Here is a 26337-nt window from a genome sequence, read left to right on the forward strand (position 1 = left end):
CTTTATAAACAAGGTTTTGGTATATTGTATGACCTAACGAAATGATGTGTGACTGACTGCTTACACAGTTTTACGTACACAGCTCGGGGGTTTTCCAGTCGCTTTCCTAGGTAACTTAAGGACAAATGCTGCCTCACTTCATCTCCTCTGACACCAGACGCTGATTTTCAACGCCATCTGTCTCTGCTCCGGGCCAGGATGCAACAACCAACTCTGTGACAGTTGTCTGCCACTTTGAATGAGACTTTTTTCCCCGGGGGAAAAATAGCCCTTTGTGGGACAGGAGTGCAGCGCTGCGGGCTTGAAAAGGCTTATTTCATCTCGGAGGCATGAATGGCGTTTGCAGTTCATGATCGCCGCGTCAGACCCAGCGCTGTCCCACTGTCACAGAAGCGGGACGTGGATAAACCTCGGTGCAGGCAGAAAGCGTGGCCAGTGCAATCCGCTCATTAACTGTTGTTATTTGCAGGACGTGCTGGACAATCGCGTGAGTCTTACAGCGAAAGGTAAATGCCCTGGTATCGCTCCACCGTGCCGGCGTAGCGCCCAGGGACCCTGCTTTGCCGTGTTTACGGATGCTCGACCCAAAATCCCGGCGCGCACGGGCAGCAGGAGCCTCCCACCGCAGTGTTTTTGTCCGGGCTGTTTCAGTGGCGGCCGCGGAGGTTCTGGGGGTGCGCGCGTGGCTCTGGCCGCGCTGGAGCAGCCGGGTCTGCTTTTTCCCTGCCGACTCCAGCTGCGGGGTTAACCCCGGCCGAGCGGCCGGGCGTGTTTGCCGGGGAATGGAGAAAAAAAAAAGCGGAAAAAAAAAAAAAAAAAGAAGAAAGCAGCAGCCGCAGCCGGAGGTCCCCGGTCCCTCCCCGGCGCTGCCCGTGTGTCCCCGGCGGTCCCGCTCCGGAAGCGGCGGCGCCCCGGGCCCGCCCCGCTCCAGCCGGGAAGGGGCGGGAGCGGCGGGAGCGGCGGCAGGTGCCGCGGGGCGGGAGGGAGGATGGCGGCGGGGGACCCGGAGCAGGCGCGGTACTGCGGGCGGCTCTCCTACCTCTGCCTCAAGCTCACCCTCATCACCTACTCCACCTTCTTCTGGGTGAGCGGCGGGGGCGGGCGGGGCTGTGCGGGGTCTGGGCTCGGAGCGGGGAGTCCCGGACCGCGGTCCCGCGAACCCCCGGGCAGCGGGGTCCCCCCGCGCCGGGCCCCGGGCTTTGGCAGTCGGTGGATGTTTCCGCGGCTGAGGTGGCGGGTGTCACGCCCGTGGCAGCGCCCCGACCTTCCCTAGGGACTGACGAACTGGTTTTGGCGGATGGGGAGCTGCAGGAGTTGGAAGTTGGGCAGGTAAAAGTCGTCCGTGCGCGTAATTAAAATGCGGCTCTTTCCTCCAGGAGAGATGGGCAGATAGAGCCTTTGCCCTCCAACGTCACTCACCTGTGTATGGGACAAGCCCTCTCCCGAGCCTTGGCAGGATGAGGCTGCGAGGCTGTAGAATTACAGGTGTGTGGCACTTGCTGTCCTCATCCAGGTGCTGGATAAAGCCATTAAGTCGCAGAGGCCAGGCTACGACCACTGACTTCTGACATGTGGCAAATCCACCCAGACCAGGCACCCTCCGGGCTGGAAGGAGCCCTTGGGGCTCTCTTAAAGTACTCTTTGTAAGCACCATGATTTTAAAAGGTGCCTTTTCGGGCTCTGGGATACTGGGGTGATGCCGGCTCCAGGCTGTACTGATGTCGGAGGTGCTCAGGCGGGGTTTCTTTCTGGCCCTTTCAGTTTAAACGCTGCTTAAGCTCTTGTTTGGCTGGTCTGTTTCTGTCTGACACGGTGTTTGCCAAGTGGGATGGTAAAGCTTTTAGTGCACTGCGTGGGAGGAGACCTTTAGATCCATCAGGTTTGATAGTAGGTGTCTGATTAGAGATATGATTTAACAAAAAAAGATTGGAACACGAAGCGTTTGGGTGCAGTTCAGGCTTTTGGGGATATTGAATATCTTTTGTCTGTCTTGGCAGACAAGCCAACCCTTGGGTTTAGGCTTCTGACACTTTTCCTGCGTTCCTCCGCAGCGGCTATTCCGCAGGTGCGAGTTTCAGGAGAGAGAAATTTGGCGTGTTATTTTCCCCCCCGTGTTTTTGCAGCGAGTCCCTCGCGAAGGGCCGTGCGCGTTGTCTGCTCCGCGTTTTCCACGGGCACCGAGGGCCCTGGGTGCTGGGATGTGAACATTCATCTGGTGGCGGAGAAGGGGCCCTTCTGAAGCGATTCTCGGGGCGCCCGCGGAGGACAAAGCCTCTTTCAGGCAGCCCGAGGATTTTATTTACTCTTTGTAGTTGCTCGCTGTGGATTTTCAATGCTCTGCCCTTGTTTATAACCAAGAGCTTCCATTTGTCGGCTCTGCCGGGGAGATGGTTTGCTCCGGGAGGGAGAGAGGGAGGGGGAGGGATGGGGGCTGCAGGAGGGGGAAGGAAGGCTGGGAATGCTGGCCTTTGCTCGGGGGAAGGAAGGCTGGCGCTGGGCATCATCCCGGGGCCGGGGCCGAACACACCCCGCATTGTGTAAGGGGCAGCCTGTGGGCTCCGCTCGCGAAATTCCCTTTTATTCCAGCTTAGCCAGGCAGATCTCATCAGCTGTAAATGCTACTCGCCTGGTTCTCTTTTCAGCTGTGTGATTCTTGCTGAGTTTGGGTGTTCGTTGGGTTTTTTTGTTTGTTTTGTTTTCAGGGTTTTTTTTAAATTGGTGTAAGTGGAAGTAAAGTTTGGCTGTGGAGTATTGCCTTGCTTAAATTTTGGTTGGTTTGTGATGTTCTGCTGCTGTCTGGGGCTTTGACCTGCTGGATGCTGAGTTCATTCGATTCCCTCCCTGCTGTAGCTGTTTCTCTGGTACATTACGAGCGATGAACGCCCAGATTCGAATCCCCAGGATGGTTTTAAACCACTAGGAACTAAATAATCAGCCTTATCCAAAGCAGAGAGGAAATTAAAACATCACTGGGAGTGTTGGAGGGGATATTTGCTAAGGGCCCTGTGTCTTCTCGTAGGTCTTACCCAGCACTTTTTTAAAAACTGGTTGTCCCTGTAACTTTTCCAGGTAACTCTTCTGCTGGTGCATGACACTGTAATGTAATTTTTCTTGCCCAGCTGAAAGAAAATCCAGCATTTTAAACAGAAGGTGCTGTTGTTGAGCGGCTGCTTTACTTAAGAATAAGTACTGTATCTACAGGGTTAAAACCTCTGCTTATAAATAAATAAATGCTTTTGCTTTCTCTTGGGAAAGCAGCTTCTGTGCATGCAAAAGCCCCAGAGAAATCCCCTGGTATTTGCTGGTGGATGCTCATTTAATGTGAGTCAAGGCCAGTTAATTTTCCTGCGTGCACAGCTGGAATTGCCAAACTGGGAGCTGTTAGGAAGGATGCAGGATGTAAACAGCCCCTGTATCGGTGGGTTCCCTACGTAAGAGTTGTGTTTCCAGCCCCAGTCACAGGAAGGGAGAGCACAGGTCCGAGAGGAGACTCGGGTGTGATGACTGCTGAGTTACCACATCTGCTCGTCATAAATAATTGCTGCTGTTGGCTTGACCATGTTAAAGGTTCAAAAGATTTTTATTAAATGCATAAAAGAAGTAGAAGATAATAAAAGCATAGATCTTGGAGGCTGTGTGAGCAAAAGTGCAAGTGAAAAGGGGTGAGCATATATGTGTCCAACAAGATGTTATATGTGTCTATACATCTTAAGCTCTTAAAGTGGGAATGTGTCTTGTATTTTACTCACAGGCACCTTTGAATCTCTAAAACAACCAAAAAACTCTGAAATTTAATGTTTTGATGAGAAAACTATGGTTAAGAAAAAGAAAGTTCGATAAGAAGTTCTAGTCTTGAAACAGTGCTCTTCTGAAATTCTGATAATCCTCTTCAAGCTTTAATAGCTGTGGTTTATGTGTCCAATGTTTGGAGTTTTTTTACTTTTCTAGGCAAGAGTTAGTGTTGATTCTGTTAATGTCATTTCAGGTTTGCAGGAGAATCCAGTTTTGGTTTTTTAAAATAATTTTTAAAAAAATAACAATAATAATAATAGAACTCCCGAGTCATGTGTACAAGTACAGTCCCCAGTTTTAGAATCTGTATTAGGTTTGTATGGTGCTGAGACTTCTTCCTCAACTGTTAGAGCTGCATTTAAAAGTTTCTAACTGATTTATTTTGTCATCTGCTTGAAAAGAAATCAATAATTTATTACCCAAATCACTACATTTTTTTTTTTAAAGCATGAAGCTGACATTACAAATGGACCATTTAGTAATAAAAAAAACCCCAATTACAGTTTTACAGTAGAAGCATATAAGTGGTAATTTTATTACCTGTTATTTGTCCAGCATGTTTTCTCTTCTGTCATCACTACAGCACAATTTCTGCATTTGTCAGAGGGCGAGTTACTCTCGATTTGCTCCTGTCAAATTTTAAGGTGCTTTTTAAATAGCTTCAGTATATTTATTTTTATGGCTGAGCCCTTCTGAGAATTTTCTTTTTAAATGACAACTTGGTGGCATGCCCCACATATTGTCCTTTGGGGTTATTATTCATTCCCTTAGAAAGTCAAGAATTTCCAGTATGTTGTTAATTATTTTAAGATATCCCATAATTAAAAAAAGTATTTCAACTGTTTGGCTCGTGTTCTGGTAAATCATGTTGTGTGTTCACCTAGCCCTTTGCCCAGGATATACCATGTCATATCCAAAATTAAGAAACGAAATTAAAAATGAAGAAGTATAATTAAGAAGCATTGGTGTGCAGGGAGCAGACCCGTGGAAATGTCAGGTCGGAAAAGGGGAATGTCGTTTATCACATTGCCAAAATGATTTGTATCTGGTCTCTTCCCTGAGGATGTGTCTGGCTGTTGGAGTCAGCAGGAAAGTTTTTCCACTGCAATTTTCATTATTAAGTATTGTGGGCTGTTTTTTATTTTAATTAATTCAGCATAATTCAAAGTGATTTGCAACCTGCCATAGGCTCAGTACCAAGTGATTTAATGACTTAACTAATTATTTTGATTGAAATATCTTTACCTTTTTTAAACTAAATATGTTTCTTCTTATTTCACTTCTGGCTTTATCAGGTACTTGCTCAAGAACGTGACGTAACTTCAGACTTGGATTTTTTTTGTTTGCTTTTAATCCAGTGCCTCTCTCCTGATGGCAGGAGTGGAGGTACAGGATATACCTGGCTGTGTTTACTGAGCCTAAATACAATAGGAGCTGGCATGAAGGGATGGATAAGCTGTTTGCAGATGGGCTTAGAAACTGTGTTATATTAAATATATATCTATTTATAGATGTGTATTCATAGAGAGAGAGAAGGACAGACAGACACACATTAATGCCATGGCAGTTGCTCATATATGTCATACATGTGATCTCAGATGAGTAATAAATTACATTTCAACCAGTGTTTCAGTTTGTTTAACTTCTAGCACGCTAAAACATTTTGAAATATATTTTTGAAATAAACAAGTTTGATTTGTTTTTCTTCTACCACAGCTCTTTTTCTGCCTTTGTCTTTGAGTTGTTTTTTTTTTCCTTTCTTTATCCAAACTTCTGCTTTGTGTGTTTCGCTGTTTATAATGTATCCTGAAGTGAGCAGTCCCAGGCTCCTGTGTGCTCACAGCATGTCACCTCAGTGTTTACTGGGAGAAGGAGTAACATCCGTGCTCTCCTCTGTTTCTGTTCCAGCTCATCGGAGCCCTCGTCCTCGCCGTGGGGATTTATGCAGAAATCGAAAGACAAAAGTACAAAACTCTAGAAAGTGCCTTTCTAGCCCCAGCAATTATTTTAATACTTTTGGGTGTTATAATGTTCCTGGTATCCTTTGTGGGTGTGCTGGCTTCCTTAAGAGACAACTTATGCCTTCTGCAAGCAGTAAGTGCTGCGACTTTTATTCCTGATTTCCAGTGCTTGTTGCTTCCGCTCTTCAGTGCCCTCTGAATTCACACCCCATAACTATGTCTGCATTGAAAAATATTTTAACAAAGTTGCTTTATTTTAATTAAATCTGAATTTAATGGCAGTGATCCCTCCATCAGGGAGCAGTAGCCAGCGACAGGACCGGTGAGGGTCTGACCCCTGTGCTGAGAAAACCAGCTTCCCAGTAGTTAAGGTTTTTATGGAAAATACCCAGGAATGTTTATTATTGTCAGTCAGTGTGTATGTTGTGCAAACTCAGCTGTTGACATACCATTTGACACTGGCTTCTCATTTGGACCTGGAGGAAGGATCTCAAGAAGGAAACCCTGGCTCAGGCTGATGTCTGGTGGTGGCTGGAGTCTGTCTGTCCTCCCCGAGAAGCAGAATGTAGGGGTAGATGTGGAAATGCATGGTACAAGGTTACCTGAGTAGCTTGGGGCTTTGAGAGAAGGGCCCTGAGGGTGAAATGAAAGGGACAAGGTTTTTCTCTCCAGTGCCTCTGAAAGAGTAAATTTTAGGGGAATTCCTGGATAATGCTGTGGTTGCACATGCGACTAATTAAAAATAAAGTGTGAAAACATCTTTTTCACCTCCACAGAATCATAGATAGTTTGGTTTGGAGGGGACCTTTTAAAGGCCATCTAGTCCAACTCCCTTGGAATGAGTAGGGACACCTTGCACTAGGCCAGGTTGTTCAAAACCCAACCCAGCCTGGCCTTGTCATGCCAGCTCAGTCCAATGAAATGCTTAATACATGGTATGTTGTGGGGGACCACAACATACAAAGCCAGAAGTAACGGTGGATTCTGAAATGATGCTGGAATTTTGCTGAGATCCCATCCTTGGGCTTCTCTCCCACTGAGTGTGGTGGTGTGTCTGATGCCGAGAACATTTTCCGTTCCCATTCTGGTAGCAAACTCAGATGGGTATTTAACAAAGCCAGTCCCTGATTCCTGCTTCTCAGGCTGATTCCAGATTTAGCAGGAGAAAAGATACTGTCTGGTGAATTCGTGACACTGATACTGGGCACAGAGCACACAGAAGTTAAACCAGCTTTCAGAGGTGAGCATCAGGGGTTATTTTCAGACGAGGGATCATAAAACTCCGTTCCCGATGAAGTTCATTGTTCCACAGCAGACCCAAATTCACATAACAGCCATCTTTTATGCCTGAAGCGTTGGAAAAACATTTCAAGTGCTGGTACCTTGCAGCCATCTCATGGTGCTGTGGATTTCTTCATGTTATTCGTATTTTGCACATGCTTGGATGAGCAGCCACGGGTGCACATGTGGTGTGAGTGCATCTGTGAGCATCTGCAGGTACACACACGAATAAATGTGTACAGCAGCACACTAGAAGGTACTGAGCCTGGAACTTTGCTTTGATTTAGCACTGGCAATTTAGTAGAAGGTGGTTTGGATTATCTTAAGGTGCTGTTTCACCCACTAATTGAAAGCAAACAGGTAAGCACTGGTTTTGTAGGAGACATAAAACCATGAAGTTTTGTAGCAGTCCATCAGTGTGCTTCTCTGCGATGCTGTTGTGGAAAGAAGTGTCTTGGCATGATAAATACATCTAATGGTTTTGAGTCCATTCAAAGCAGACAAATAACGTGTTTGCCAATTGGGCAAAACCCAGAATAACTCAAACATGGAAAAAAGGCTTTCTCGTGACATGTAGAGTTTTATAAGAACAGACCCATAATTTCATATCTTCTTTTAAAATGCCATCTTCTTTGCTGAAAGCCAAATCTCTTGGCAACTGAATGTTAGACTTAGGGGCACTAATTGAAAGAATAATTGAGGTTTGTTCTGTCTAATGACTCACTTGCACTTGTTTTTCTGCAGTTCATGTACATCCTTGGTATCTGCTTGCTGATCGAGCTGACCGGTGGAGTGGTGGCCCTGATCTTCAGAAACCAGGTGAGCTCCTTGTGTTTAGGTTTTGATCACAGAGAACGTGACTTAATATCCATGAAGTTACAGGTGTGCAATATAAAAGGTGTTAAAATTGTCACTGGGCAGTAATTGATGGAGATCTGAAGAAAGCTCCAGGCTTTTCAGGGCCTTCAGGGTTCAGCAGTGGTGGGATTTGCCATTCATCTGCTCTGGAGATGAATTCCAGATTAAAGAATTTGAAGAAAATCTGGTAACTACGAGTGTGCAATACAGGCAAAACGTGTTTCCAGCTCTTCGTGTATTACAGAGTGCTTTCTTCTGTTTTGCCATCTGGGTCTGACTGCTGATTTGGGAAGTTTCCAGATGGATTTGGAGACTTTATTTTTTAGTGCCCAAAATGTTTTACCTCACCTAAAGGACAGCTTTTCCCTGCCCACATCCATAAGCAACGTAACTAATTTATATAGGAGACTCCATCATTCACAACCATGCTATTACTATATTAAAACCTTGGATTTTTCTAGACAGAAAGCAGCATACTATTCTTTTCAGTTAGAAATGCTTTAAAACATAAATGTATTCGCTATGGCAAGTACTAGATTGCTGTGCTTTGACTTATTTTTCTAATCTGGCAAAATACAAGCATTAAAAGGAGATGCAGAATAGTAAGACATGTTCCCTCCCTGGCCCAATCCTACCACGCTCATTTTCCACAAAAGCCATGTGGCTTTACCACATATGTACATGTGATATTAAAAAAAACACCACCAAACTTAAAAAAAGATTTTTTTTTAAAAAAAGTAATAACTTTGTATTTTGAGGTAATACTGTGTTCTCTCTGGCTGGTGCTTTCTTCTTACTCCATACTGGACCAAAGCAGGACAGCTGTGCTTAGGGACAGGTTTCTTTAGTTGTTTTTCAAAGTTAATGGAGATGTTCAGGTCAGTATGGAGAGGACAAGGAAGTATTTATAAAAGCTTAGGGTAGCAGCCTCTACTGAGGTGCTGTTTGTCTTGCATGTCTCACTGATTTTTTTCCCCAGTTCTTTCTCTACTGCCTTCTCAGATCTGTAGGGTCTAAATGAGGTTCTTGGCCAGTTAGGATGGTCCTGCAAGTTGTTATTTCTCATCACCAATGCACTAATGCTTTTTGTTCTGGTTTGTCTGTAAGTGTTGCAGTTTGTAATACTGAGAAGACGAGTAGGTGTATTTCAGGTTTTCTGACCTATTAGGATTTTTAGGTTTGGGCATTTTAGCAGCTGGATTGAAAGGGAAGTCATTACGTTCTGGTTATGATTAGTCCCTGATTTTGCTGTGCTGTGATTGTGCTGGGTCTTGAAAACCAAATACTTTTTTCTTTGTCCTCATCTTCTGAACTCTAAAGATGTTTTATTCCTTTAATTTCTAATTTGCCATGCTGAGGAGATACCATCTTATATCTGCCCATCCACTGCCATATTTCTCAAAAGAACCACTGTAAAACGTGCAGATACACTTTTTTCCTGCTTAAGGTGAAATAAACCTCCTTGTCTGGCAGTTATGGACTCCTTGGAAAATCAAATTAGTGGAAAATTCGCAGAAAATAAAATTTATGGAAGGTGGTGTTGTTGCTCGGGGTGTGGTGCAGACCCAAGATCCACTGTTCTGTCACCCAAGTGGTGGTGAGGATCTCAAGTGCCCAGAGGGAGGGATCCTACCTGGGAGGTGCTTGGAGAGTCTCAGAGAAGAGAATTGTTGCACTGTTGGCACTTCCCATCACAAACCCAGCAGTGTGGCTGCTTCCATGAGAAAGAACAGATGGTTGGTCCCTGCAGGGCTGAGCTAAGATTTGTTTTTAACTAGGGTTTGTTTTTCCTTAAAGAAAAAAGCCTTTTCTTTTGTGCCCGTCAGTTACACCTGTCCCTTTAACCTGCTCTTCTAATTTTGTTTCTGTGTGTGCAACCCACGAATCTTGTTCTCCTTTTGCTTTTCAGACAATCAAGTTTTTGAACGATAACATTAGAAGAGGAATTGAGAATTACTACGATGATTTAGACTTCAAGAACATCATGGATTCTGTTCAAAAGCAGGTTTGTTGTTGGTTTTTTTCCCTGGGACTAACTTGGTGCGGAGATGCAGCAGGTCCTCGGCGACAGCTTTGAGTTTTTCCAGTGATGTGATAATCAAGTTCTCACTGATGAGGGGGGTGGGATCTTGTGTGTCTCTGTTCTGGTGTTGCTGAGATCAGGGCTCATCCAGCATTCCAGCTGGCATTTAAAACCCTCTACATCACTGCAAAAACAGGGGGCCAAAATGCAGCTTTTGCCTTGGCAGGTGCAATTCAGATGCTCAAGGTCAGATCCTACAAACACGTGGGCTTATGGAGGCCCCACAGCTGGATTCAGACAAGCTCAGCCTAAATTCCACCCAAGGCCTTGCACTCAGTGTTTCTGCTGGTCCAAGAGATTCAGAAGCATCTCGTTAACAGGAGGCACTGGATAAAGAGAATTGAGGTGGCATTTAGGCTGTTAGAACACAACATGTTGTGTTCTCACTTGAGGGCACCCAAAGAGCTCTCCAACAAGGTGGTTATTGGAAGGAAATGCCCGTGGAACTGTATATACCTGTAATTAAACTTCAGAAATGCTGTTGAGCCCAGCTGAGCATTACTTAATGGCATGTGAAGTTGACTCATAGCCTTTTTTTTTTTTTAATAAGCTGGTCTGTTGAAATGTTTATTGGGTTATTGAAGAGTTCTGCCATGCAGTTCAGAGACTATAGAAGAAGCAGAAAATGTTCAGAAATGTGATGTCAGGGCCCATGTGATGTCCGTGACTGTGCCAAATAATGATTAAAAAAAAAAAAAATTAACTTAGGAAGTGTTACATGTGTTTTAGGACATCGTTATGGAGATGGCAGCCTGCTTTGAAAAACAAAGTTAGCATGGAAAGTCTGTCAAAAGCAAACCATCCCGAGGAAATTTTGTCATTAGACTTCATAATGCTTTAAACTTTCCATGCACTGCCCAAAGTTATGGATACATACAGCCAGTATACATCTTACTGATTAAATGAACTGCTGCTTTTCCCTTTGTTTAAATTATAAAGTGAATATTTGTATGAAGTCAGCATAAACTTACAGTATTTGTTTGTCAGATTTCAGTTCTTCTAAATTACACTCACAATGTTTTGGTGAGATTGATTTATGCCTTATAGCAATGCTTTTGTCTTTTAGACCCAGTTGGAAATGTAGTCATAATCCTTCAAGCAGCTGCAGAAATTTATTACAGGTCAAGATAGAATGAATTTAAAAACATTGCTTAGTGATGTCCAGACCCGGAAAGATAATTTTTCAACTTGGAAAAGATGGGAAGTGGAACTTACACCTTTACTTTGCTCTGGCACCCCAGCTCAATGAATGATGGAGGAGTGCCACTTATATCCATAATTCTTTTTAATTCTGTCTATAATATACATTCATATGTGCCTTGCTGACAAAAGGACAGATTTTTTGGGTGGCTCAGGGCTTTTTAAATTGTTTTATTCTAACTTCGTTTTCTACTTATTCAAAGAGTTCAAGATACAATTTTTTTCACCTCCTTTTACCTTTTAGAATCATAGAACCATTTAGGTTGGAAAAGACCTTTAAGATCATTGAGTTTTGTGTTGGTTTTTTTTCCAGTTTAAGTGCTGTGGTGGGGAAGATTACAAGGATTGGTCCCAAAATGCCTACCACAACTGTGGGGCGCCGGGCCCGCTGGCCTGTGGGGTGCCCTACACTTGCTGCATCAGAAATAAGGTAAGTCCTGGCCCCTCAGCATCACTGGGGTTGGCTTAGAAAGGTACCTTACTTTAGGAATTCTGGGGTGAGAAGTGAAGGAAAATGGGTCCTTCCCTCCCCTAATGGATCTGTGGGTCTTGACAGCTTGAAAAGGAGAAAATAAAATGAGTTAGATGTGTTGGCTCTGCTCCATTGTACTGACCCACCACACAGCCCCAGAAGGGATCTTGGGAGCTCCTCTAATCTCATGGTGAGCCTGAACAAGAGCTGCTTAAAGTTTTGCTGGTGTTTTCCCCAGGGTTTGCTGTTCCAGCTTTGCCAGGAAGCCTGGGCCCTGATTGCTTCCGTGGGTGGGGGTTGCAGTGATGTGCACCAGCTGCTGTGTGAGTTAAAACCCAGAGTGACCTCGTCATCCAGATTATTCCAGAAATGTGGGCAACTGACCTCAGGGTCAGGGCATGCTTGTGGGCACAGGTCTAGACTGGAGCTGCTGCTCGGCCCTAACCTGTCCTTGAAAACTACCTGCCTTCCCACTCTCTAAAATCCTGGAAGGACTGGGGTCTGGACCAGTTTCTCCATCTATGATGAACTGGTATTAACTGGTGCTGACAGCAGGAGGAGCAGGCACTGAGTTTCATATAAATATGTTTCAATCTTATAATTCATTGCTCTTTGAGGGATGTACAATGCTGAATTTGATAAAGAATTATTCCTCAATTTAAAACCAGTCCAGGCAATCCCTGCCTCACTGGGTTTTTGTCTTTGTTCTGAACACAGAACAAAGAGAAATTGAGGCAGAAAAATTGAGTGTGTAAGAGGAGACACAGCAGAGCTCGTGGTGCCTGCTGTGGCTGCTTTGGGCTGCCCTCTCAACATCTGCCTTGAGCACAGCTGTTTAATTACAAACAGGGAAAATAAACGCAATAGCTGCATCAGTAGGTGTTCCTGAGAAATGTGTCTCATATGAAGGTGTTTATTACATGTGCTTACACATTTTTGGTGCGTGAGAAAGGGTCTGTTTAAATCCGTGGTGAGCTTCTCAGGAACCAAAGCTAAACAGTTATGCTTTGAGTCTTGGGTGTTTGAGAGTAAGAAATTTGTGTATATGAAGATGGTGTCTGCTGATCTGCAGACAGAACTGCGTGGAGCAGAAGAACTCAGGATTTTGCCCTCAGGAAAGGGAAAGCACTAAAATAAAAACTTCTCCAAGGGAAAATATACTCTCCATGTGCTTCACTGACAGCTGGAGATGGGAGGGTGAGGCTACTTGTAAAGTGGTAAGCTCAGGGAGGTTAGTTGAAAGGCAAGGGGAAGCCCCCAAATCATAAACAAGCTTCATATTTAAGCCCAGGCTGTTGATCAGGATGCTGCAGTGCCTTAGGGCTCATGGCTTTGCCACACTCATGGCCTTGTGGAGTCTGAGCGGCACGGATGCTGCTCGTCAGGGTAACACCAACACCGGGCTGCAAGGATGGCTGCCTCGGGGAAAAGCCAACCAGAGGATGCATAAATCTTGTATGTTTGACAAATGCTTCCAAATACAGGCTGTTTTCTCTCCTGGAAAGCCACAGATATGGTTTGTGATTACTCACTGGCTTTGTAGTCATGGAAAACTCCTGCTAATGTTGGAGGTTGGATTCTGATCCTCTAAAAAAGCCTTCTGCTAACATGAGCCAGGCTCACACTGGGGGGGCTCTGAAGGAGCTATGTTTAAGTCAAAGTATTTATTAAAGACTTACACTAGTGTAGCAGATAAAATTTAGTCCCAAATGCCTATAATCTTCTGTTTCTAATGCATTTATCTCTGCTGTGTGTATTTGCTTGTGCCATGATGTGCTGTTTGCAAATGCTGTTTCAAATGAAATGGTTCAACTGCATTCTTTGTGGTCACGTATTTTGGGGGTGGTTACATGTTTTGGGGGGGGTCCCAGGGTGCTCGAGTGATTTGGGAACATGAAATCACTCACAGCCAACACAACAACACGCTGGTGCAAACGCTGACTTCCAAGTGTATTTATTCCCTGTGGTTGGCAGATGGGTGCTCCTCACGGTTTCCCAACAGCCCTGTGAAATAGTTGGAGCTTTTTCTTCTAGGAATGTGCTGAGCCTTGTTTGTCAGACAGTTGTGTGTTCAAGGTGGGAGCCCAGATTTTGGGGGCTTAAGAACTTTGACACTGGCTGGTGTTTCTGCCACTTGGTAACATCTGTCTTTTGCAAACATCCCTCTTCCTTCTTGGGAAGGTGACCTGGGAATCCCAGACTACCACTCAGAGACCACCAGCATTTAGAAATCTTCATTCCTACATCTTGTTTTAATTTTGATGAAGGGGTATTCAGTTGCCCAGAGTAGCTGTGGCAACAGAGTAGCTGCCCCATCCCTGGAAGTGTCCAAGGCCAGGTTGGACGGGGCTTGGAGCAACCTGGGATAGTGGAAGGTGTCCCTGCCCATGGCAGGGGGTGGAACTGGATGGTCCAACCCAAACCATTCTGTGATTCTCTATCAGTAACGCAGTTTGTTCTGCCTTATTTCTGTCATTTACATATTCTCATTTTCTCCCATGTCTTTGGCTTTGTTTGCTGCTTTCTTTGATGCTGGTGGGCTTTATGTTGGATGATTTGTGAGTGAGGGAGGGTTGTTTTCAGGTTAGCTTTGCCAGGCCAGGTAGAACTGTGGAACCCACAGAGAATATTACATGGCTACAGAAAATGTGTTAGTAATTTGTGGTGAATGCAAGCACTCAGTCTTTTTAAAATATACAGATTTTATATTCATATATATAATGGTATATAAAATGATTTTGTAATAAATTTAGTCTTGTAAAATGTTCATAGAAGCATTCATAGTATTGGACATTATTTGAAGCTTAGATATTTCTGAGCTTAAATTTGTCATCATGATGGCATGAAGGCCATTTTATGTTAACCACTGGTTTTCTTAATAAGATGTGTTAAGTTATTAAGGCTTTAAAATGAAACCCAGCTGTTCGTTCTGTGGAACTGCTGTGTCCTAGCTTGCTTTGGTTGCTGATGCCACGCTGGTTTTGCTGGGTAGATATGGCTCAAATGTGTCATGACACACTGACAATACTCATTTCTCTGAAATCAGCTACTAAATCTGACCCTGGGCCTGCTGGAAGAAACTGGTGTTGGACTGGGAAATAACCCTGTCGCTGGTTTTGTATGGGCTGAAAGAGTAAAAATAATGTTTTTGTAATTTTTATTTTCTGCTGCAGCTTGTATTTGTTGTTTTCTTTTCAGACAGACATTATCAACACTATGTGTGGATACAAGACCATTGACAAAGAGGTAACGTAACCAGTGTCCACCCTGCCATGGCAGAGGGTGCTGCTTCTCTGCATTGTTTTTGGTCAGTTGTAAAGTTGTCTTCTGCATGCTTCAATCTGCCAGACAGTTAAATCAGCAATTAAAATGTTTGTGGGGTTTTTTCTGGAATAACTTCCATATATTAAAACAGGTAATCTCGTTTGATTGTGTTATCTTCCCTTCTTTGCATTTTCCATGATTTCTTGTTTCATGACAACTCCCCCAAGCTAATTGCACAATTAATGCACAAGAAGCTGCTTTCACACTTTTAAGCAGTGACTTGAGTTGGGGAAAGCTTTTAATACTTAAAAGCCAAAGTTTCTCACTGAGTAAAATCGGTGTTAGTAAAGCCAACTTAGCTGTTTCTAAGTATTTTGTATCCCTGTAGTGGGTTTTTTATTTTTAGGCCTGTAATAGTTATTCCTGGAAGAAGAGTGGGACTTCCCAGGTTGTGTTGGCAGCCCTCTCCTCCCTCCAGGAGCGGGATGGGGCCTCCTCCTTCAGCCTTCCCTTTTGGGAATAGCCCTGGTGACTCCAGAGGAGAGACTGCCAGCTCAAGGCAGTAATTGCAGAGTGATTTAGAAGGGAAATCAGTAATTGGATCTGCCCTGAGTTCTCCACTCCTGGCTCTGGAGTGCTGGTGTGGGGGCTGCTCCGGGAAAGCCCCTCTCCCCAGCTCATTTGAGGCACTTGGAGCACAATGCCAGCCTCGGTTGTTGGGTTTTGGGATTACTGGTTATCTTTACACACGACTTGTCTTCATTTAGGTTAATTGATTTACTGCTTAATCACCTGAACGCTCCAGCCTGGCTCCAATGCCCCAAGCACTTAAGCATATGCTTAACTTCACCCCATTCATCTGCTTAGGACCCTCTGCAGCCTCAAGTGCTTTCTATATTATGGGTTGGGGTCACAGAGCAGCACAGCTTGCAGGACTGAATCTCAAACCCTCTTGTTCCTGCCCTTTTTAGAGTCTATTGCAAAGCACTTGGTCCACAATTTATATTTTTCCACTGCTGTACTTTCAACTTGGAAGAAGAGATGAAAGCCAGAGGGAGACTTCTCTTCTTTCAAAGTGGTCTCAAATCAGAATTGGATGCATTTCTTGTAGAAAAGTGTCTGCAAAACCGGGTTTAAAGCAATAAAATAACTTATTTAAGTGTGGAACAACTTAAAAAAAGAAAGGTTTAAAAAAATAACTTGTGCAGGTGTGGAACAACTTAAAAACAGATGGAAGGATTAGCAGTGAGGTCTCTGTTAAATGCAGTGGGTTTAAAGAGGTGGGAAGGCGAACTAGATTTGCCTCCCTGAATTTTGAGTGTCACACAGCAGTGGAACTGCCTGTTGAATGCTCACTCCCTTATTTTGCAGCGCTTGAGTGTTCAGAATATTATCTACGTCCGAGGGTGCACGAATGCAGTGCTTATCTGGTTTTTGGACAACTACACCATCATGGCTGGAGTGCTGCTCGGCATATTGCTACCCCAGGTAGGGAGGGGGCACTGCCTTATCCACTGAAGGGAGCATCTGATTTGTTGCTACAGTATGTGAAATCCCATTTGATGTAATGTAACTGATAAGCTGATGCTGCATTCTGGTAATTTAGTAGCATTACTGCCATATGTTGCAGGATTTGGTGGGGTAATTTGCTCTTGCTTGGGGTTTTTTGAGTCCTCTCCTCCTCAAGCTGCATCCACTGAGATTTTCTAATGCTCCAAAGGACAGGGGTGCTAATTCTTCTGCTGTTTTAGTTCTTCACAAAAAATATCCATTTATACCGCTATATGAAAAGTGAATTTATATATATATATATATATATTTACACACGCCACTGCCCGTATATCCGACGTGTATACACAGTTTGCAAAGCCTGCTGCAAGAAGCACGAGACAAGCCGCCTGTGAGCTCTGAGTGGAGATCTCCTCCTTTTGCAGTTCCTGGGCGTGCTGCTGTCCCTGCTGTACATCACGCGCGTGGAGGACATCATCACGGAGCACAAGCTGGGCGAGCGGCTGTTCCTGGACGCGCGGCACGGACCCGCGCCCGAGCTCGGCGGGGCCGGCTGCTGCATGTGCTACCCGGGGTGACTGCGGGCCCCCCGAGAGCAGTGAGAGCCGGGCGAGCCCTCCTGGTCTGGCACGTGCTGCTGTCACGGACCGGCGGCGGTGCCACAGTGCCCTCGGGGTGTCTGCGCCCACAGACGCCCCAGAAGGGCCCCGCGCTGCCGCCGCCGCCGTGGGATCGCGGCGCTGCCGCAAGGTGGGTTCGTGGATCATTAAATCTCCTTTTTGAGTGATTGCTGAGTGATACAAAGCCAGAGCAGCTGTTCTGGGGAGATCGGAACGTCGATTTCTGGGAGGCGTCTTCGCGCCTTGGGATGTCGTATTTCAATGTGTGTCGTTCCCAGCCTTATTTTCTTACTCCTTCCAAGAGAGATTTCTTACCGATCTACGTGGTGATTATTAAACATACGTTTAATAAACGTTTTTTTGCTAATCTGGATGACTTTACTGACAATAATGGATGTGATGCTGATCGCTTTCATTGCTCAGTTTTCTGTGCCTTTTAATAATGGGGCAAATGCCAACGTGGAATTAGTCAGGAAATGCTTGATATATTTTTTTAATGCAATTTATTACTGTCTGGCTTTTGTATAAACTTACAAGATGTTTGAGTTTTGGATATATCTTTCCTCTTTAGTAAATTAACTAGGTGATTTATGACTTTCTGTTTTTTTTGGAGTTCTGTGTGTCAAGATGTTTCTAAATTTTATTGTCAAAATAAAAGCAGTAAGTTGTTTTTCTTAAAAAAAAAAAAAAGAAAAGAAAACAAAAAACCACAAAGATTTTGTCTGATATGCTTTTCATTTTCTTATGTAAGTTAAGGCTGTCCCTCAAATGCTGAATCCAAAGGTAGAAATAGGTGGAGCTGTGATTCTGGCTTGGGTGCTGCCTGCCTGGGCTTTTGGAGAGGCACTGAACATCTGTGCCTCGCTTGCTTCTCTTAGTGAATTGGGGACAATACTTGGGAGTCACCAAGAGCTCTGGGGTTTTTGTTGGTGTTCCTTTGTCCTGAGCATTTCTCTGCAGTCTCTCCAGCCCCAGCAAGGCTTGCAGGCAAAATGCAAAACCTAATTATCACAATACTTCAAATAAACCAAAGACAGGAAGAGAATAAAGCAGGTTTATATTCTCAATCTAAATCTCTGCTTTTCTGAACAGTCCACTAAGACAAACAGAGCAATATCTGATATTATGCTCCTTGCTAGTTTTTGGTTTTGTTGTTGTTGTTTGTTTTGGTGGTGGTTTGTTGTTGGTTTGTTTGTTTGTTTGTTTTTTGTTTTTTGGTTTTTTTAAATTTCCTTGTCCTGGACATTTTTTCTGCTTTTTTTTTCAAAACTCAGTGTTTTCTGTTTAGCTCTCTGCCTTCACCAAGAATTTCTGAGGAAGCTTTATGCATTTCCAGGAGCCAGAAGGGACTCATCCAGTTCTTTGGTGTTCCTGCTGGTTTCTAGGGAGAGAGACCTCACGGCGTTATTTCCTACACAGCACACTCTAGCGTCGGGTCCTGCACGTGGTTGTTACATATTTCAATTACTCCATATCGTTGTTGCCTAAATCTTCCTGGGGTCTGTCTTGAATAACGTGCTTTGGTAAGTTAGGAAACGAAGTGTGTTTTAAGGGGTAGGTTTGTGTACAAAGAGAGGAAGAGGAAAAGGAGGGGCAGCTTGGGAGGACGGAGCAGACTGCTGGAGAAGGATGGGAAAATTAAAGCTGGAACTGCTTTGTTGTGGAGAGTGAGCTGGGAAGGTGAGAATTCTCCTTTGATGACAGAAGTAATTTTTTTTCATTACCATTAGTGTCTTGTAAATGTTGTGGTGGCTTGAAATACGAGCTGTCCAGGAAAGCAGGAGGTAATGGAAGCATGGTTAAACTTTGGGTGGTTTAAATGAAACTGGGAGAGTCTTTGGGAATACCAGAGAGCAGTTCTCCTTTAGCAAGGAAATTTGTGGGCTGCACTGAATTTTCAGCCATCCCCAGTTTTCATACACAGTGTTTGCATGGGAATGGTGTCTACCTGACAATCACGAAGTCAACCCGGATGATTTTGTTTAATAAATTGATTCAAAGAAGTTTAGTAAGTTGATTGAAAAGCTTGACCTTTCCCATTCCCTCAGATTTGAGGAAATTAACTCTTGGCTTCACAGGCCCATGGTGACCAGAGGGAAGGATGATGCCTATTGGGAGGTGGCTGGAGGGAGATGCTGCAGTTCTCTGCTCAGCTGCCTTTTCCAGGCAGATGATGTGAAAGTTGGCTTTAAATGGGTGAGGAATGCTGATCTAATTCAATCCCTGTCCTCCTGGCTGGGCTGCTCCTCACAGATGCATCTTTAACCTGATTTTAAGAAAATGTTCCTTGCCTGCTGTTGAAAAGACTGAGGCAACTCTGCAAAATCCCAGAGCTATGGAATTTTTTTTGTGTGTGTAATTTTAAAGCACCTTGACAACTGTGAGCTTCCCAGGGTTCATCGTCCATGTGCTCCTGCTTTCCATCACCATTCAGCTAGAAACAGAGGTTTGCCTCTATATTTCAAATAACTAGAGGCCATAGAGGCACAGACTTGGGGTGCCTGGCTGGAGCATCGTGCACAGTATGTGCTGTATACGCTGCTGCTGGAACATGATAAAACCCTTTAATTAGCACGGATCCGGAGGAGAAATGCCGAGCAGCTCTCCCTCTGCTGGTGCGGGTGTGTCATATCGCAAGACACGAGTTAAGTCCCTGCTCGCTGGAATTAGATCTCTGCTCAGTGCATCCATACGGCACAAGGCTTCCTCCATTGGCCCTTTCCCCTGCCCTCCTTCAAGAAACCCCTTTGTGCCGGCACAGCTTCCATGGGAATCCCTCCATAGCCCTGAACCTCTGCAGAGATTATCATCTGTTTGTGAGGGACACTCGGGATACGACTGCTGGTTACAGCTTCACCTGGAAAACCAGCCTGGGAGGTGGGATGAGCTAATTTCCTCTCGATGGGGGAAAAAAAAAATCAGTGTTTAAGGTCTAAAAAACATTTAGCTAAAAGTTGATTTGCATATTTGTGTTCCTAAAGCCCTTTTGTTCACTAGGACTTCCCAGAGTTCCTGACATTTCTGCACCAGCTGATCATTTAAAGGTTCTTGTATGGGTTCAGGAATTGTTTTTTGATAAGAAATAATGTGGGTGTTCCACCACAGGGAGCAGGTGCTCCCACTCATGGGGATCCTGTGGGCTCTGCTGGGCCAGGGAGACCAGCCTGACCCCAAGGACGTGAGTGGCACGTGAAGTTGCTTTGGGTTGACATCCTCATTTGATGACTGTGCCTTTTTGGAGAGGGAGGGCAGTGCTACTGTTTATGATGTCAAATTGACTTTCAGTCCATTGTGCTGCTTAAAACTGATGCAGCTCCATCTCTTTTTGCACTTGGGATAGAAGTACTGCTTGGGAAGTTCAGCTCCTGGCCTGATGGGTGTCTCTGCAGCTCTAAGGGATTACATCTGGCCCCACAGCAGCAGGAAGAGCCCTTGGCAAAGGCAGCTGTTAAATCCACTCAAGAAAGTGAGAGCTGTTTCCAACCTGTTTCCAAGATGCTCTTTGAAGGAGGTACTTTTTTTCCATGGAAAGTTTTGTCCTTGATGAAGAGGTGAAAGCCGCCATCCTGGAAAAGAGCTGATCTGCCTGGGATGTGCACACCAGGGCAACGCCACCTCATCCCCCTGGGCATTGGGTACTGGTTTGCTGATCCCAGCCCCATCCCAGTGCTCAGCCCTGCTTGGACAGCAGGGTGGGTCAGCCCCATGGCCTCTGGGATGGGAGGTTTTGCCTGGGGAAGCACAAGGAGCTCCTGGCACTGGCTGAGCATCTCTTGCTACAGTGCTCCCAGAGATGCTCAGGGACTGTGCAGTGGGATCCGTGCAGGGCTGACCCCTTGGCTGGAGCAAAGCAGGAGCAGCACCATCAATTCCAGCTTGAGGCTACAGCTTCCTGGGTGAAAATAAGCATAGCAACTCCCTGAGGGGTTTGGAGGGTACTGGGGAAGCAGAATGGGGTGTCAGATGAGGAAGGAGTTCTCTGAGGTCCCTGGAGCTACGTGAAGGCACTGGCAGAGCTGCTGAGCTGCTGTGTGTGGACTGTTGGTTCTTGGAGACATCTGTGTGCAGGACTCGGAAGTTTCTGTGTGTTTTCAAACATAACTGGGTTTTGCTGGCTGGGACAGCTGACTCCTCCCCATCTCTCCCAGGGTGGGTGTTGTGTGCTCTTGGGTGCTGTGCAGCACACTCCTTGGCTGGGATGGGTAAGTACAAATTCAAAGGGCCTCATGCTGGGGCTGGGAAAAGTGGCTATGCCAGAGGAGCAGTGCAAACCATGCCTGAAGCTTGGCTACAGGCTGTGATGAGTCAGGGAACATGGTCCCCTGGAGGGATGGCCAAATCCATGGCAGAAGGGGAGAAGATGCAGGTAAGGAACTTCAGTGTGAGTTCTGAAAACCTTGATCTTTCCTATCACAAGCCTGCAGGAGGTGACCCTCAACCCCAGACCGCTGCTGCTGGTGCTCATGGTGAGTTTGGCAGCCCTCACATTGGAATCAGGCACGTGCAGTGCTGTGTTGGGATGTGCTTTTGCCTCTCTTGGGTCTTCTCCTTGCCCTTCTCTTGGTGGTGAGGCACTGTGCAGCTGCAAGTCCTCTTGGCTCATCCAAGGAGCCCTCCCAGGGTCCCTCTCCCTGCACATGGGGCTGGGAAGCATGTGGGCACAGCTCTGGGAAGGTCCCTGTCCCAGCAAAGAGGACAGATGCTGGTGCTGTGCTTGTGCTTCCCTCAGCTGAGACCATGGCTCAGGTAGAAGTGGTCCCCAGCTTCCCATAATTTGGCGTTTCCTAAAATAGTGTTGGTTCTTCAGAAAAGGGAGGTGAAATATCCAAAGCCCCCAAGACAGCTCCATGTCTGGGCTTCATTCTGTTCCCAGCCAGCTGTTAGGTTATTTCCATATAAGATGTATTTGTGCTGCAGAAAGCATCTGATCCACCTGAGGAAATGAGCTCTGTCAGGAATACTCTCTATGTCAGCCCAGGATACGTGTGTGTGTCATGGGGTCATTGCACAGCCCCCATCCCAGGAGCAGGGACAAAGGGACCAGGATGGGTGGGATGTGCTGTTTGAGCATCCCATGGCAAGCAGCCTCATTGCCCGGCAGTGGAAGGAGAGGCTGTCAGTGCCCACGGGGTGCCTGCAGCACCCCTGTCACGCCTCATCCTGCCATCCCGACCCTGGCACCTTGTGAACAGGGCAGGATGTGGCCCACCCCCAGCCTGGTGACAGCAGCGGCGGCACGCCAGCCCCCCACCCCAATTATTGCTGGGTGTCGAAAAAGACATTGAAAAGCAAGGAGAAGAGCTGTGAAGAGGGTCATTTTAGTGGCTCTTTCTCTCTTCTTTCCCCCCCCCTCCCCGAGGAGGAAGTTAGAAAAGCAGAGCCCTCAAAGCCGCATTGAAAGGGTGACAGAGACGGGATAATGCGTAAGACTGAGGGAAGGAATCTCAGAGCACTCGCCACGGTGTTTTAATGATCTGTTAACAATTACCCCTTTCAGGGGAGAACATATGGTAGATGGTTTGCTTTTTTTTTTTTTTTTAAAAAAAAAGGACAAAAAAAGAAAAAAGAAATTACTTCAGAAACTTAAATGATGGTGGAAAATGGTGGGTATTGTGGTGAAGAGCTGGGGGAGGGAGGTGTAGGGCTCGGAGGAAAGGGATGTCAGATGATGAGAGGATGTCAGATAACGTGTCCCTGAGCACGGGGGCCTTGCTGGAGCCAGAGTCCCCCCAGAAATACCGGTACCCTGGAGCTCCTAAGCATAGCTGGGGCTGGGTGCCTGGAGGAGCCATAATAGGATTGAAGAAGTGTAATAATGAAAGAAGATGATTAGGCTGCTGATAAAACTCAGGAAGCTGCTGGGACCCTTCGTGACATTGGCTGGAGCATTCCCCTCAGCTCGTGCTCAAGACCAGCTTTGTGGGCAGGGATGGTCCTGAGCTCCCCTCCCTGCAGCTGGGGCTGGCAGAGCCATCCAGATGGCTCCAAGGCTCTGGCTACACATGGGCAGTGAGTGCTTGGAGGTTTTCCTGCTGTTACCTGCCTTGGGATTGTTGCCTTTCTCCCACTGAAACCTTTTGGCATGAGTTTAGATTGTGGTTCACCAAAATCACATGTACAGGTTGATGGTAGCTTGTCTTGCAGAGCTGGGCTGCAGCTAAAATTCTGGGTCACAACTGCAGTGCTTTGTGTGAAAATGCATCAATATCTTTTTTTTTAATTTTTTTTTTGCAAATACATAATTTCTTATTGAGATACAGAAGTCAGGCTGGCTGCTCACCTTTGCAGGGGTCCTGGCATGAGCTGGCAGGAGGGGCTGTGCTGTTTGTGGGCTTCCCAGGTTCATTATACACCTGGACTCAAGGAAGAAAATGGTCCTGTATGGATATAAACTTGTCTTCTCCTCACCACTGCAGCAGTGCAGGGCAGGAGAAAGCTCCAATTCAAAGGTGAGGAATTTGGCAGATTAAGCCACGTGCTAGATGAAGAGCTGGGAGAGGGTTTGTGCAGATAGGCAGGGATAGCTGGGGAAATCTGGGATGAGGAACCAAGCCTGCCTGGAAGGGACACCAGTGCAAGGTGTGCCAGGAGAGGGGCACAAAAATGTGGGGAGGGGAGCGAGGGCATGGCAAGACTGGGACAGAGGAAGGGATGATGCTTCCTGAGGCTGAAAGAAGGGAGGAGATGGGAAGAGACCAGGCTGGCACAGGACTGGTCAGGGAGGGGATGGAGTTGCTGGGATTGGTGTGGGGGCTGCAACCACATTGAACCCTGTGGGACGGTCAGCACAGCACTGTAGGTGCCAGGTGTGGATGGCACAGCTGAGAATGGCGACAGGAGGATCATGGACTGGTTACTGGCAAGTACATGGGGCCAGTGGGCAAAATACCCACCCCACAGCTTTGAGTCACATCCCTCCTGGCAGCAGCGGTTTGGCTTGAGCCGTGACCCCTGCACCACGCTGGGCACATCTCCCAGTGGTGGCAGCGACCTGGCACCAACTTCAGCTGGCAAAGAAAGGGTCTAAGCCCCCCCATCTTGCTCTGTCTCATGTTGAAGGCTTCAGTGAAGCTCTGGAGAGGGGTTAGTTTTGTGTGAATCCATCAGGGCACCTCTGCCCTTTTTTCCAGATCAGATGGGGGGATTTCCTTCCAAACTCCTGGCTTTTAGCAACTTTTTTTGCTTCTCAAAAGCCAGCTCTCTGGTGCATTCTGCTGTGTTCGAAGTCTGACTGGTGGAGCCTCTAAATCAGAGAGAAAAGCATTTCTGGAGGTCAGAAAGCACCATCTGTCTGTTTGATGAGCAGCTGGGGATTGACGAGTTTCAGAGAGAGCCAATATGACCAGTGCTTATAACCTCATCTTGCATCAAAATGCCAGAAGATAGATTTTTATCCTTATGGGAATGAAGCACTGATCAGGAAGGTGGCAGCCTGACCTCAGCATATCCATGGTCTGTAACTATTCATTGGTGGCTGAAGGAGAGCTGGTGCAAATGAATGATGAAGCCTCGAGTCTGTGTTGTCCAAGTGGTAGCTGAAGACAACCACTGCCAGCTGATGAAGTCTGAGTGCTGGGGAAATCCTGTCATGAAAACTACCTCCTGTTCAACTGTAGCTGTGGAGACAGTAAGTGTCTGATTACAATTCTTCTTTGAGATTTCCATGCAGGCAGATACACAGCTACGGGCTTGCTTTGGGCCTCTGGAGCTGCTGATGGGCCTCTGGGCTTGAATGCATGTGTTTCATTCAGCCATCAGAGGAATGTAGTGGTGGTGGTGGATTCAGCCAGATCTCACCAGAAACTTGGTGTAAAGATTAAAGCACTTGGAAAACCCAAGTGAGGGAGATGTGTAACCCATCCTATCTGCCCAGGCTGTCATCAGGGCAGAAGAGAAACCTTTTTTCTGGCAGGAGAGACATGCTGGGGCAAGGAACTATTGCCATAAATGGGGAGGAGAGCAAGCCTGGCAGAGCTGGGAATGATGGGAAGAGACTGGCTCCCAGAGAAGAGAGGACTGTCTTTCTCTGCCTGGGCAGGTGCTTGGAGAGTTGAGTAAATACTTTAATGTACAGGTTTCACAGCACCCACCTGTTGGCATCACAGTCCAGTATCCAACTGACCCTTTTCTACTTGGCATTTGTTCCCTGCCTTTCCTCTCCATGGTATTTCTGTTCTTTTCCTCTCTCCTATCCAGTGGTAACCCAGGTTTTTGCATTGCTAAATACTGTTGATTCTGACCCAAAATGTCTCAGTGTCAGAACAGCTGCTCTTGCAGCCTTATGAGGCCATTTCCTGTCAGGCTGTTTTAAGGACACATAAGCATGGAGAGAGGTTTATTGTAGAGTGGGATTGCACACTGAAAACTCTTGGGCTTTCTATCAGGGCTTCTCCTCCTCTGGTGCAGTGACAGCATCCCTGACCCCAGGCTTTATTTCTCCTTGCACAGAATCATAGAATGGTTTGGACTGGATTGAAATGCTAAAGATCATCTAGTTCCAACCTCCCCTGCCATGGACAGAGATGCCACTCGCTCAACCAGGTTGCTCACAGCCCCATCCAACCTTTGAACACTTCCAGGGATGGGGCAGCCACAGCTTCTCTGAGCAACCTGTGCCAGGGCCTCCCCACCCTCACAGGGAAGAATTCCCTCCCAATATCCCATCTAACCCTGCCCTCTGCCATGTGAACCCATTCCCTCTTGTTGTGTCATTCCACACCCTTCTCACAAGTCCCTGTCCAGCTCTCTTGGAGCCCCTTAAGGCACTGGAAGGTTCCCCAGAGCCTCCTCTTCTCCAGGTTGAACAACCCCAGCTCTCTCAGCCTGTCTCCACAGCAGAGGTACTCCAGCCTTTGGAGCATCATCGTGGCCCCAAGGAACATTTTGATGCACGATGAGGTTACAGGTGCTGAGGACTTGTCCCACTGGCTCGATCTGTAACTTCTCACCCCTCAGCTGCCCATCGAAGGGACAGACGGTGCTCAGTTGTGCACAGCTCAGCGCTCACCACGTAAGGGACGACTTCCCGAGGAGGCTCTTTGCGCCTCTGCAGGCACTCCTGGCCCCCACCCGTGGCCGTCTCCCTCCCCGGGGCCGCGCCCGGTCGTGCGCACCGTCAGGCGGCTCCTGGGGACGCGCACCGGCCGCCGCTTGCCAGGGCTCCCCTTCCCTCTCCTGCTTGGTTTGGTGCTTTATGTATTTTTGCGCCCCTTCTCCTCTCGCTCTTATAGGAAGAGGCGGGGGTGGGGGGGTGGAGAAGGGAGAAATATTGTTTGAATTCACAAAGGGGGGCATCTG

General features: G+C 46.5%; 1 protein-coding gene across 1 annotated transcript; it reads left to right on the forward strand.

Annotated features, from left to right (window-relative positions):
- Window positions 1-552: 552 nt before the first annotated feature.
- On the forward strand, window positions 553-17760 carry TSPAN15 (tetraspanin 15). The gene is made up of 8 exons (XM_051800341.1): window positions 553-1084; window positions 5701-5886; window positions 7779-7853; window positions 9802-9897; window positions 11489-11605; window positions 14846-14893; window positions 16283-16399; window positions 16846-17760. The coding sequence occupies exons 1-8, from the start codon at window positions 989-991 to the stop codon at window positions 16996-16998; spliced, it is 888 nt and encodes a 295-aa protein (XP_051656301.1). The 5' UTR covers window positions 553-988; the 3' UTR covers window positions 16999-17760.
- The last annotated feature ends 8577 nt before the right edge of the window (window positions 17761-26337 follow it).

The sequence above is a fragment of the Manacus candei genome, unplaced genomic scaffold (genome assembly GCF_025592945.1).
Source record: "Manacus candei isolate 608988 ecotype Guabito, Panama unplaced genomic scaffold, ASM2559294v1 h1tg000050l, whole genome shotgun sequence".
In the NCBI taxonomy this organism is placed as follows: Eukaryota; Metazoa; Chordata; class Aves; order Passeriformes; family Pipridae; genus Manacus; species Manacus candei.

Coding starts and splice junctions, on each gene's coding strand:
- TSPAN15 (XM_051800341.1), top strand. CDS start 989: ATGGCGGCGGGGGACCCGGAGCAGGCGCGGTACTGCGGGCGGCTCTCC. Junction 5,887..7,778: donor ACTTATGCCTTCTGCAAGCA/GTAAGTGCTGCG, acceptor GTTTTTCTGCAG/TTCATGTACATCCTTGGTAT. Junction 16,400..16,845: donor TCGGCATATTGCTACCCCAG/GTAGGGAGGGGG, acceptor CTCCTTTTGCAG/TTCCTGGGCGTGCTGCTGTC.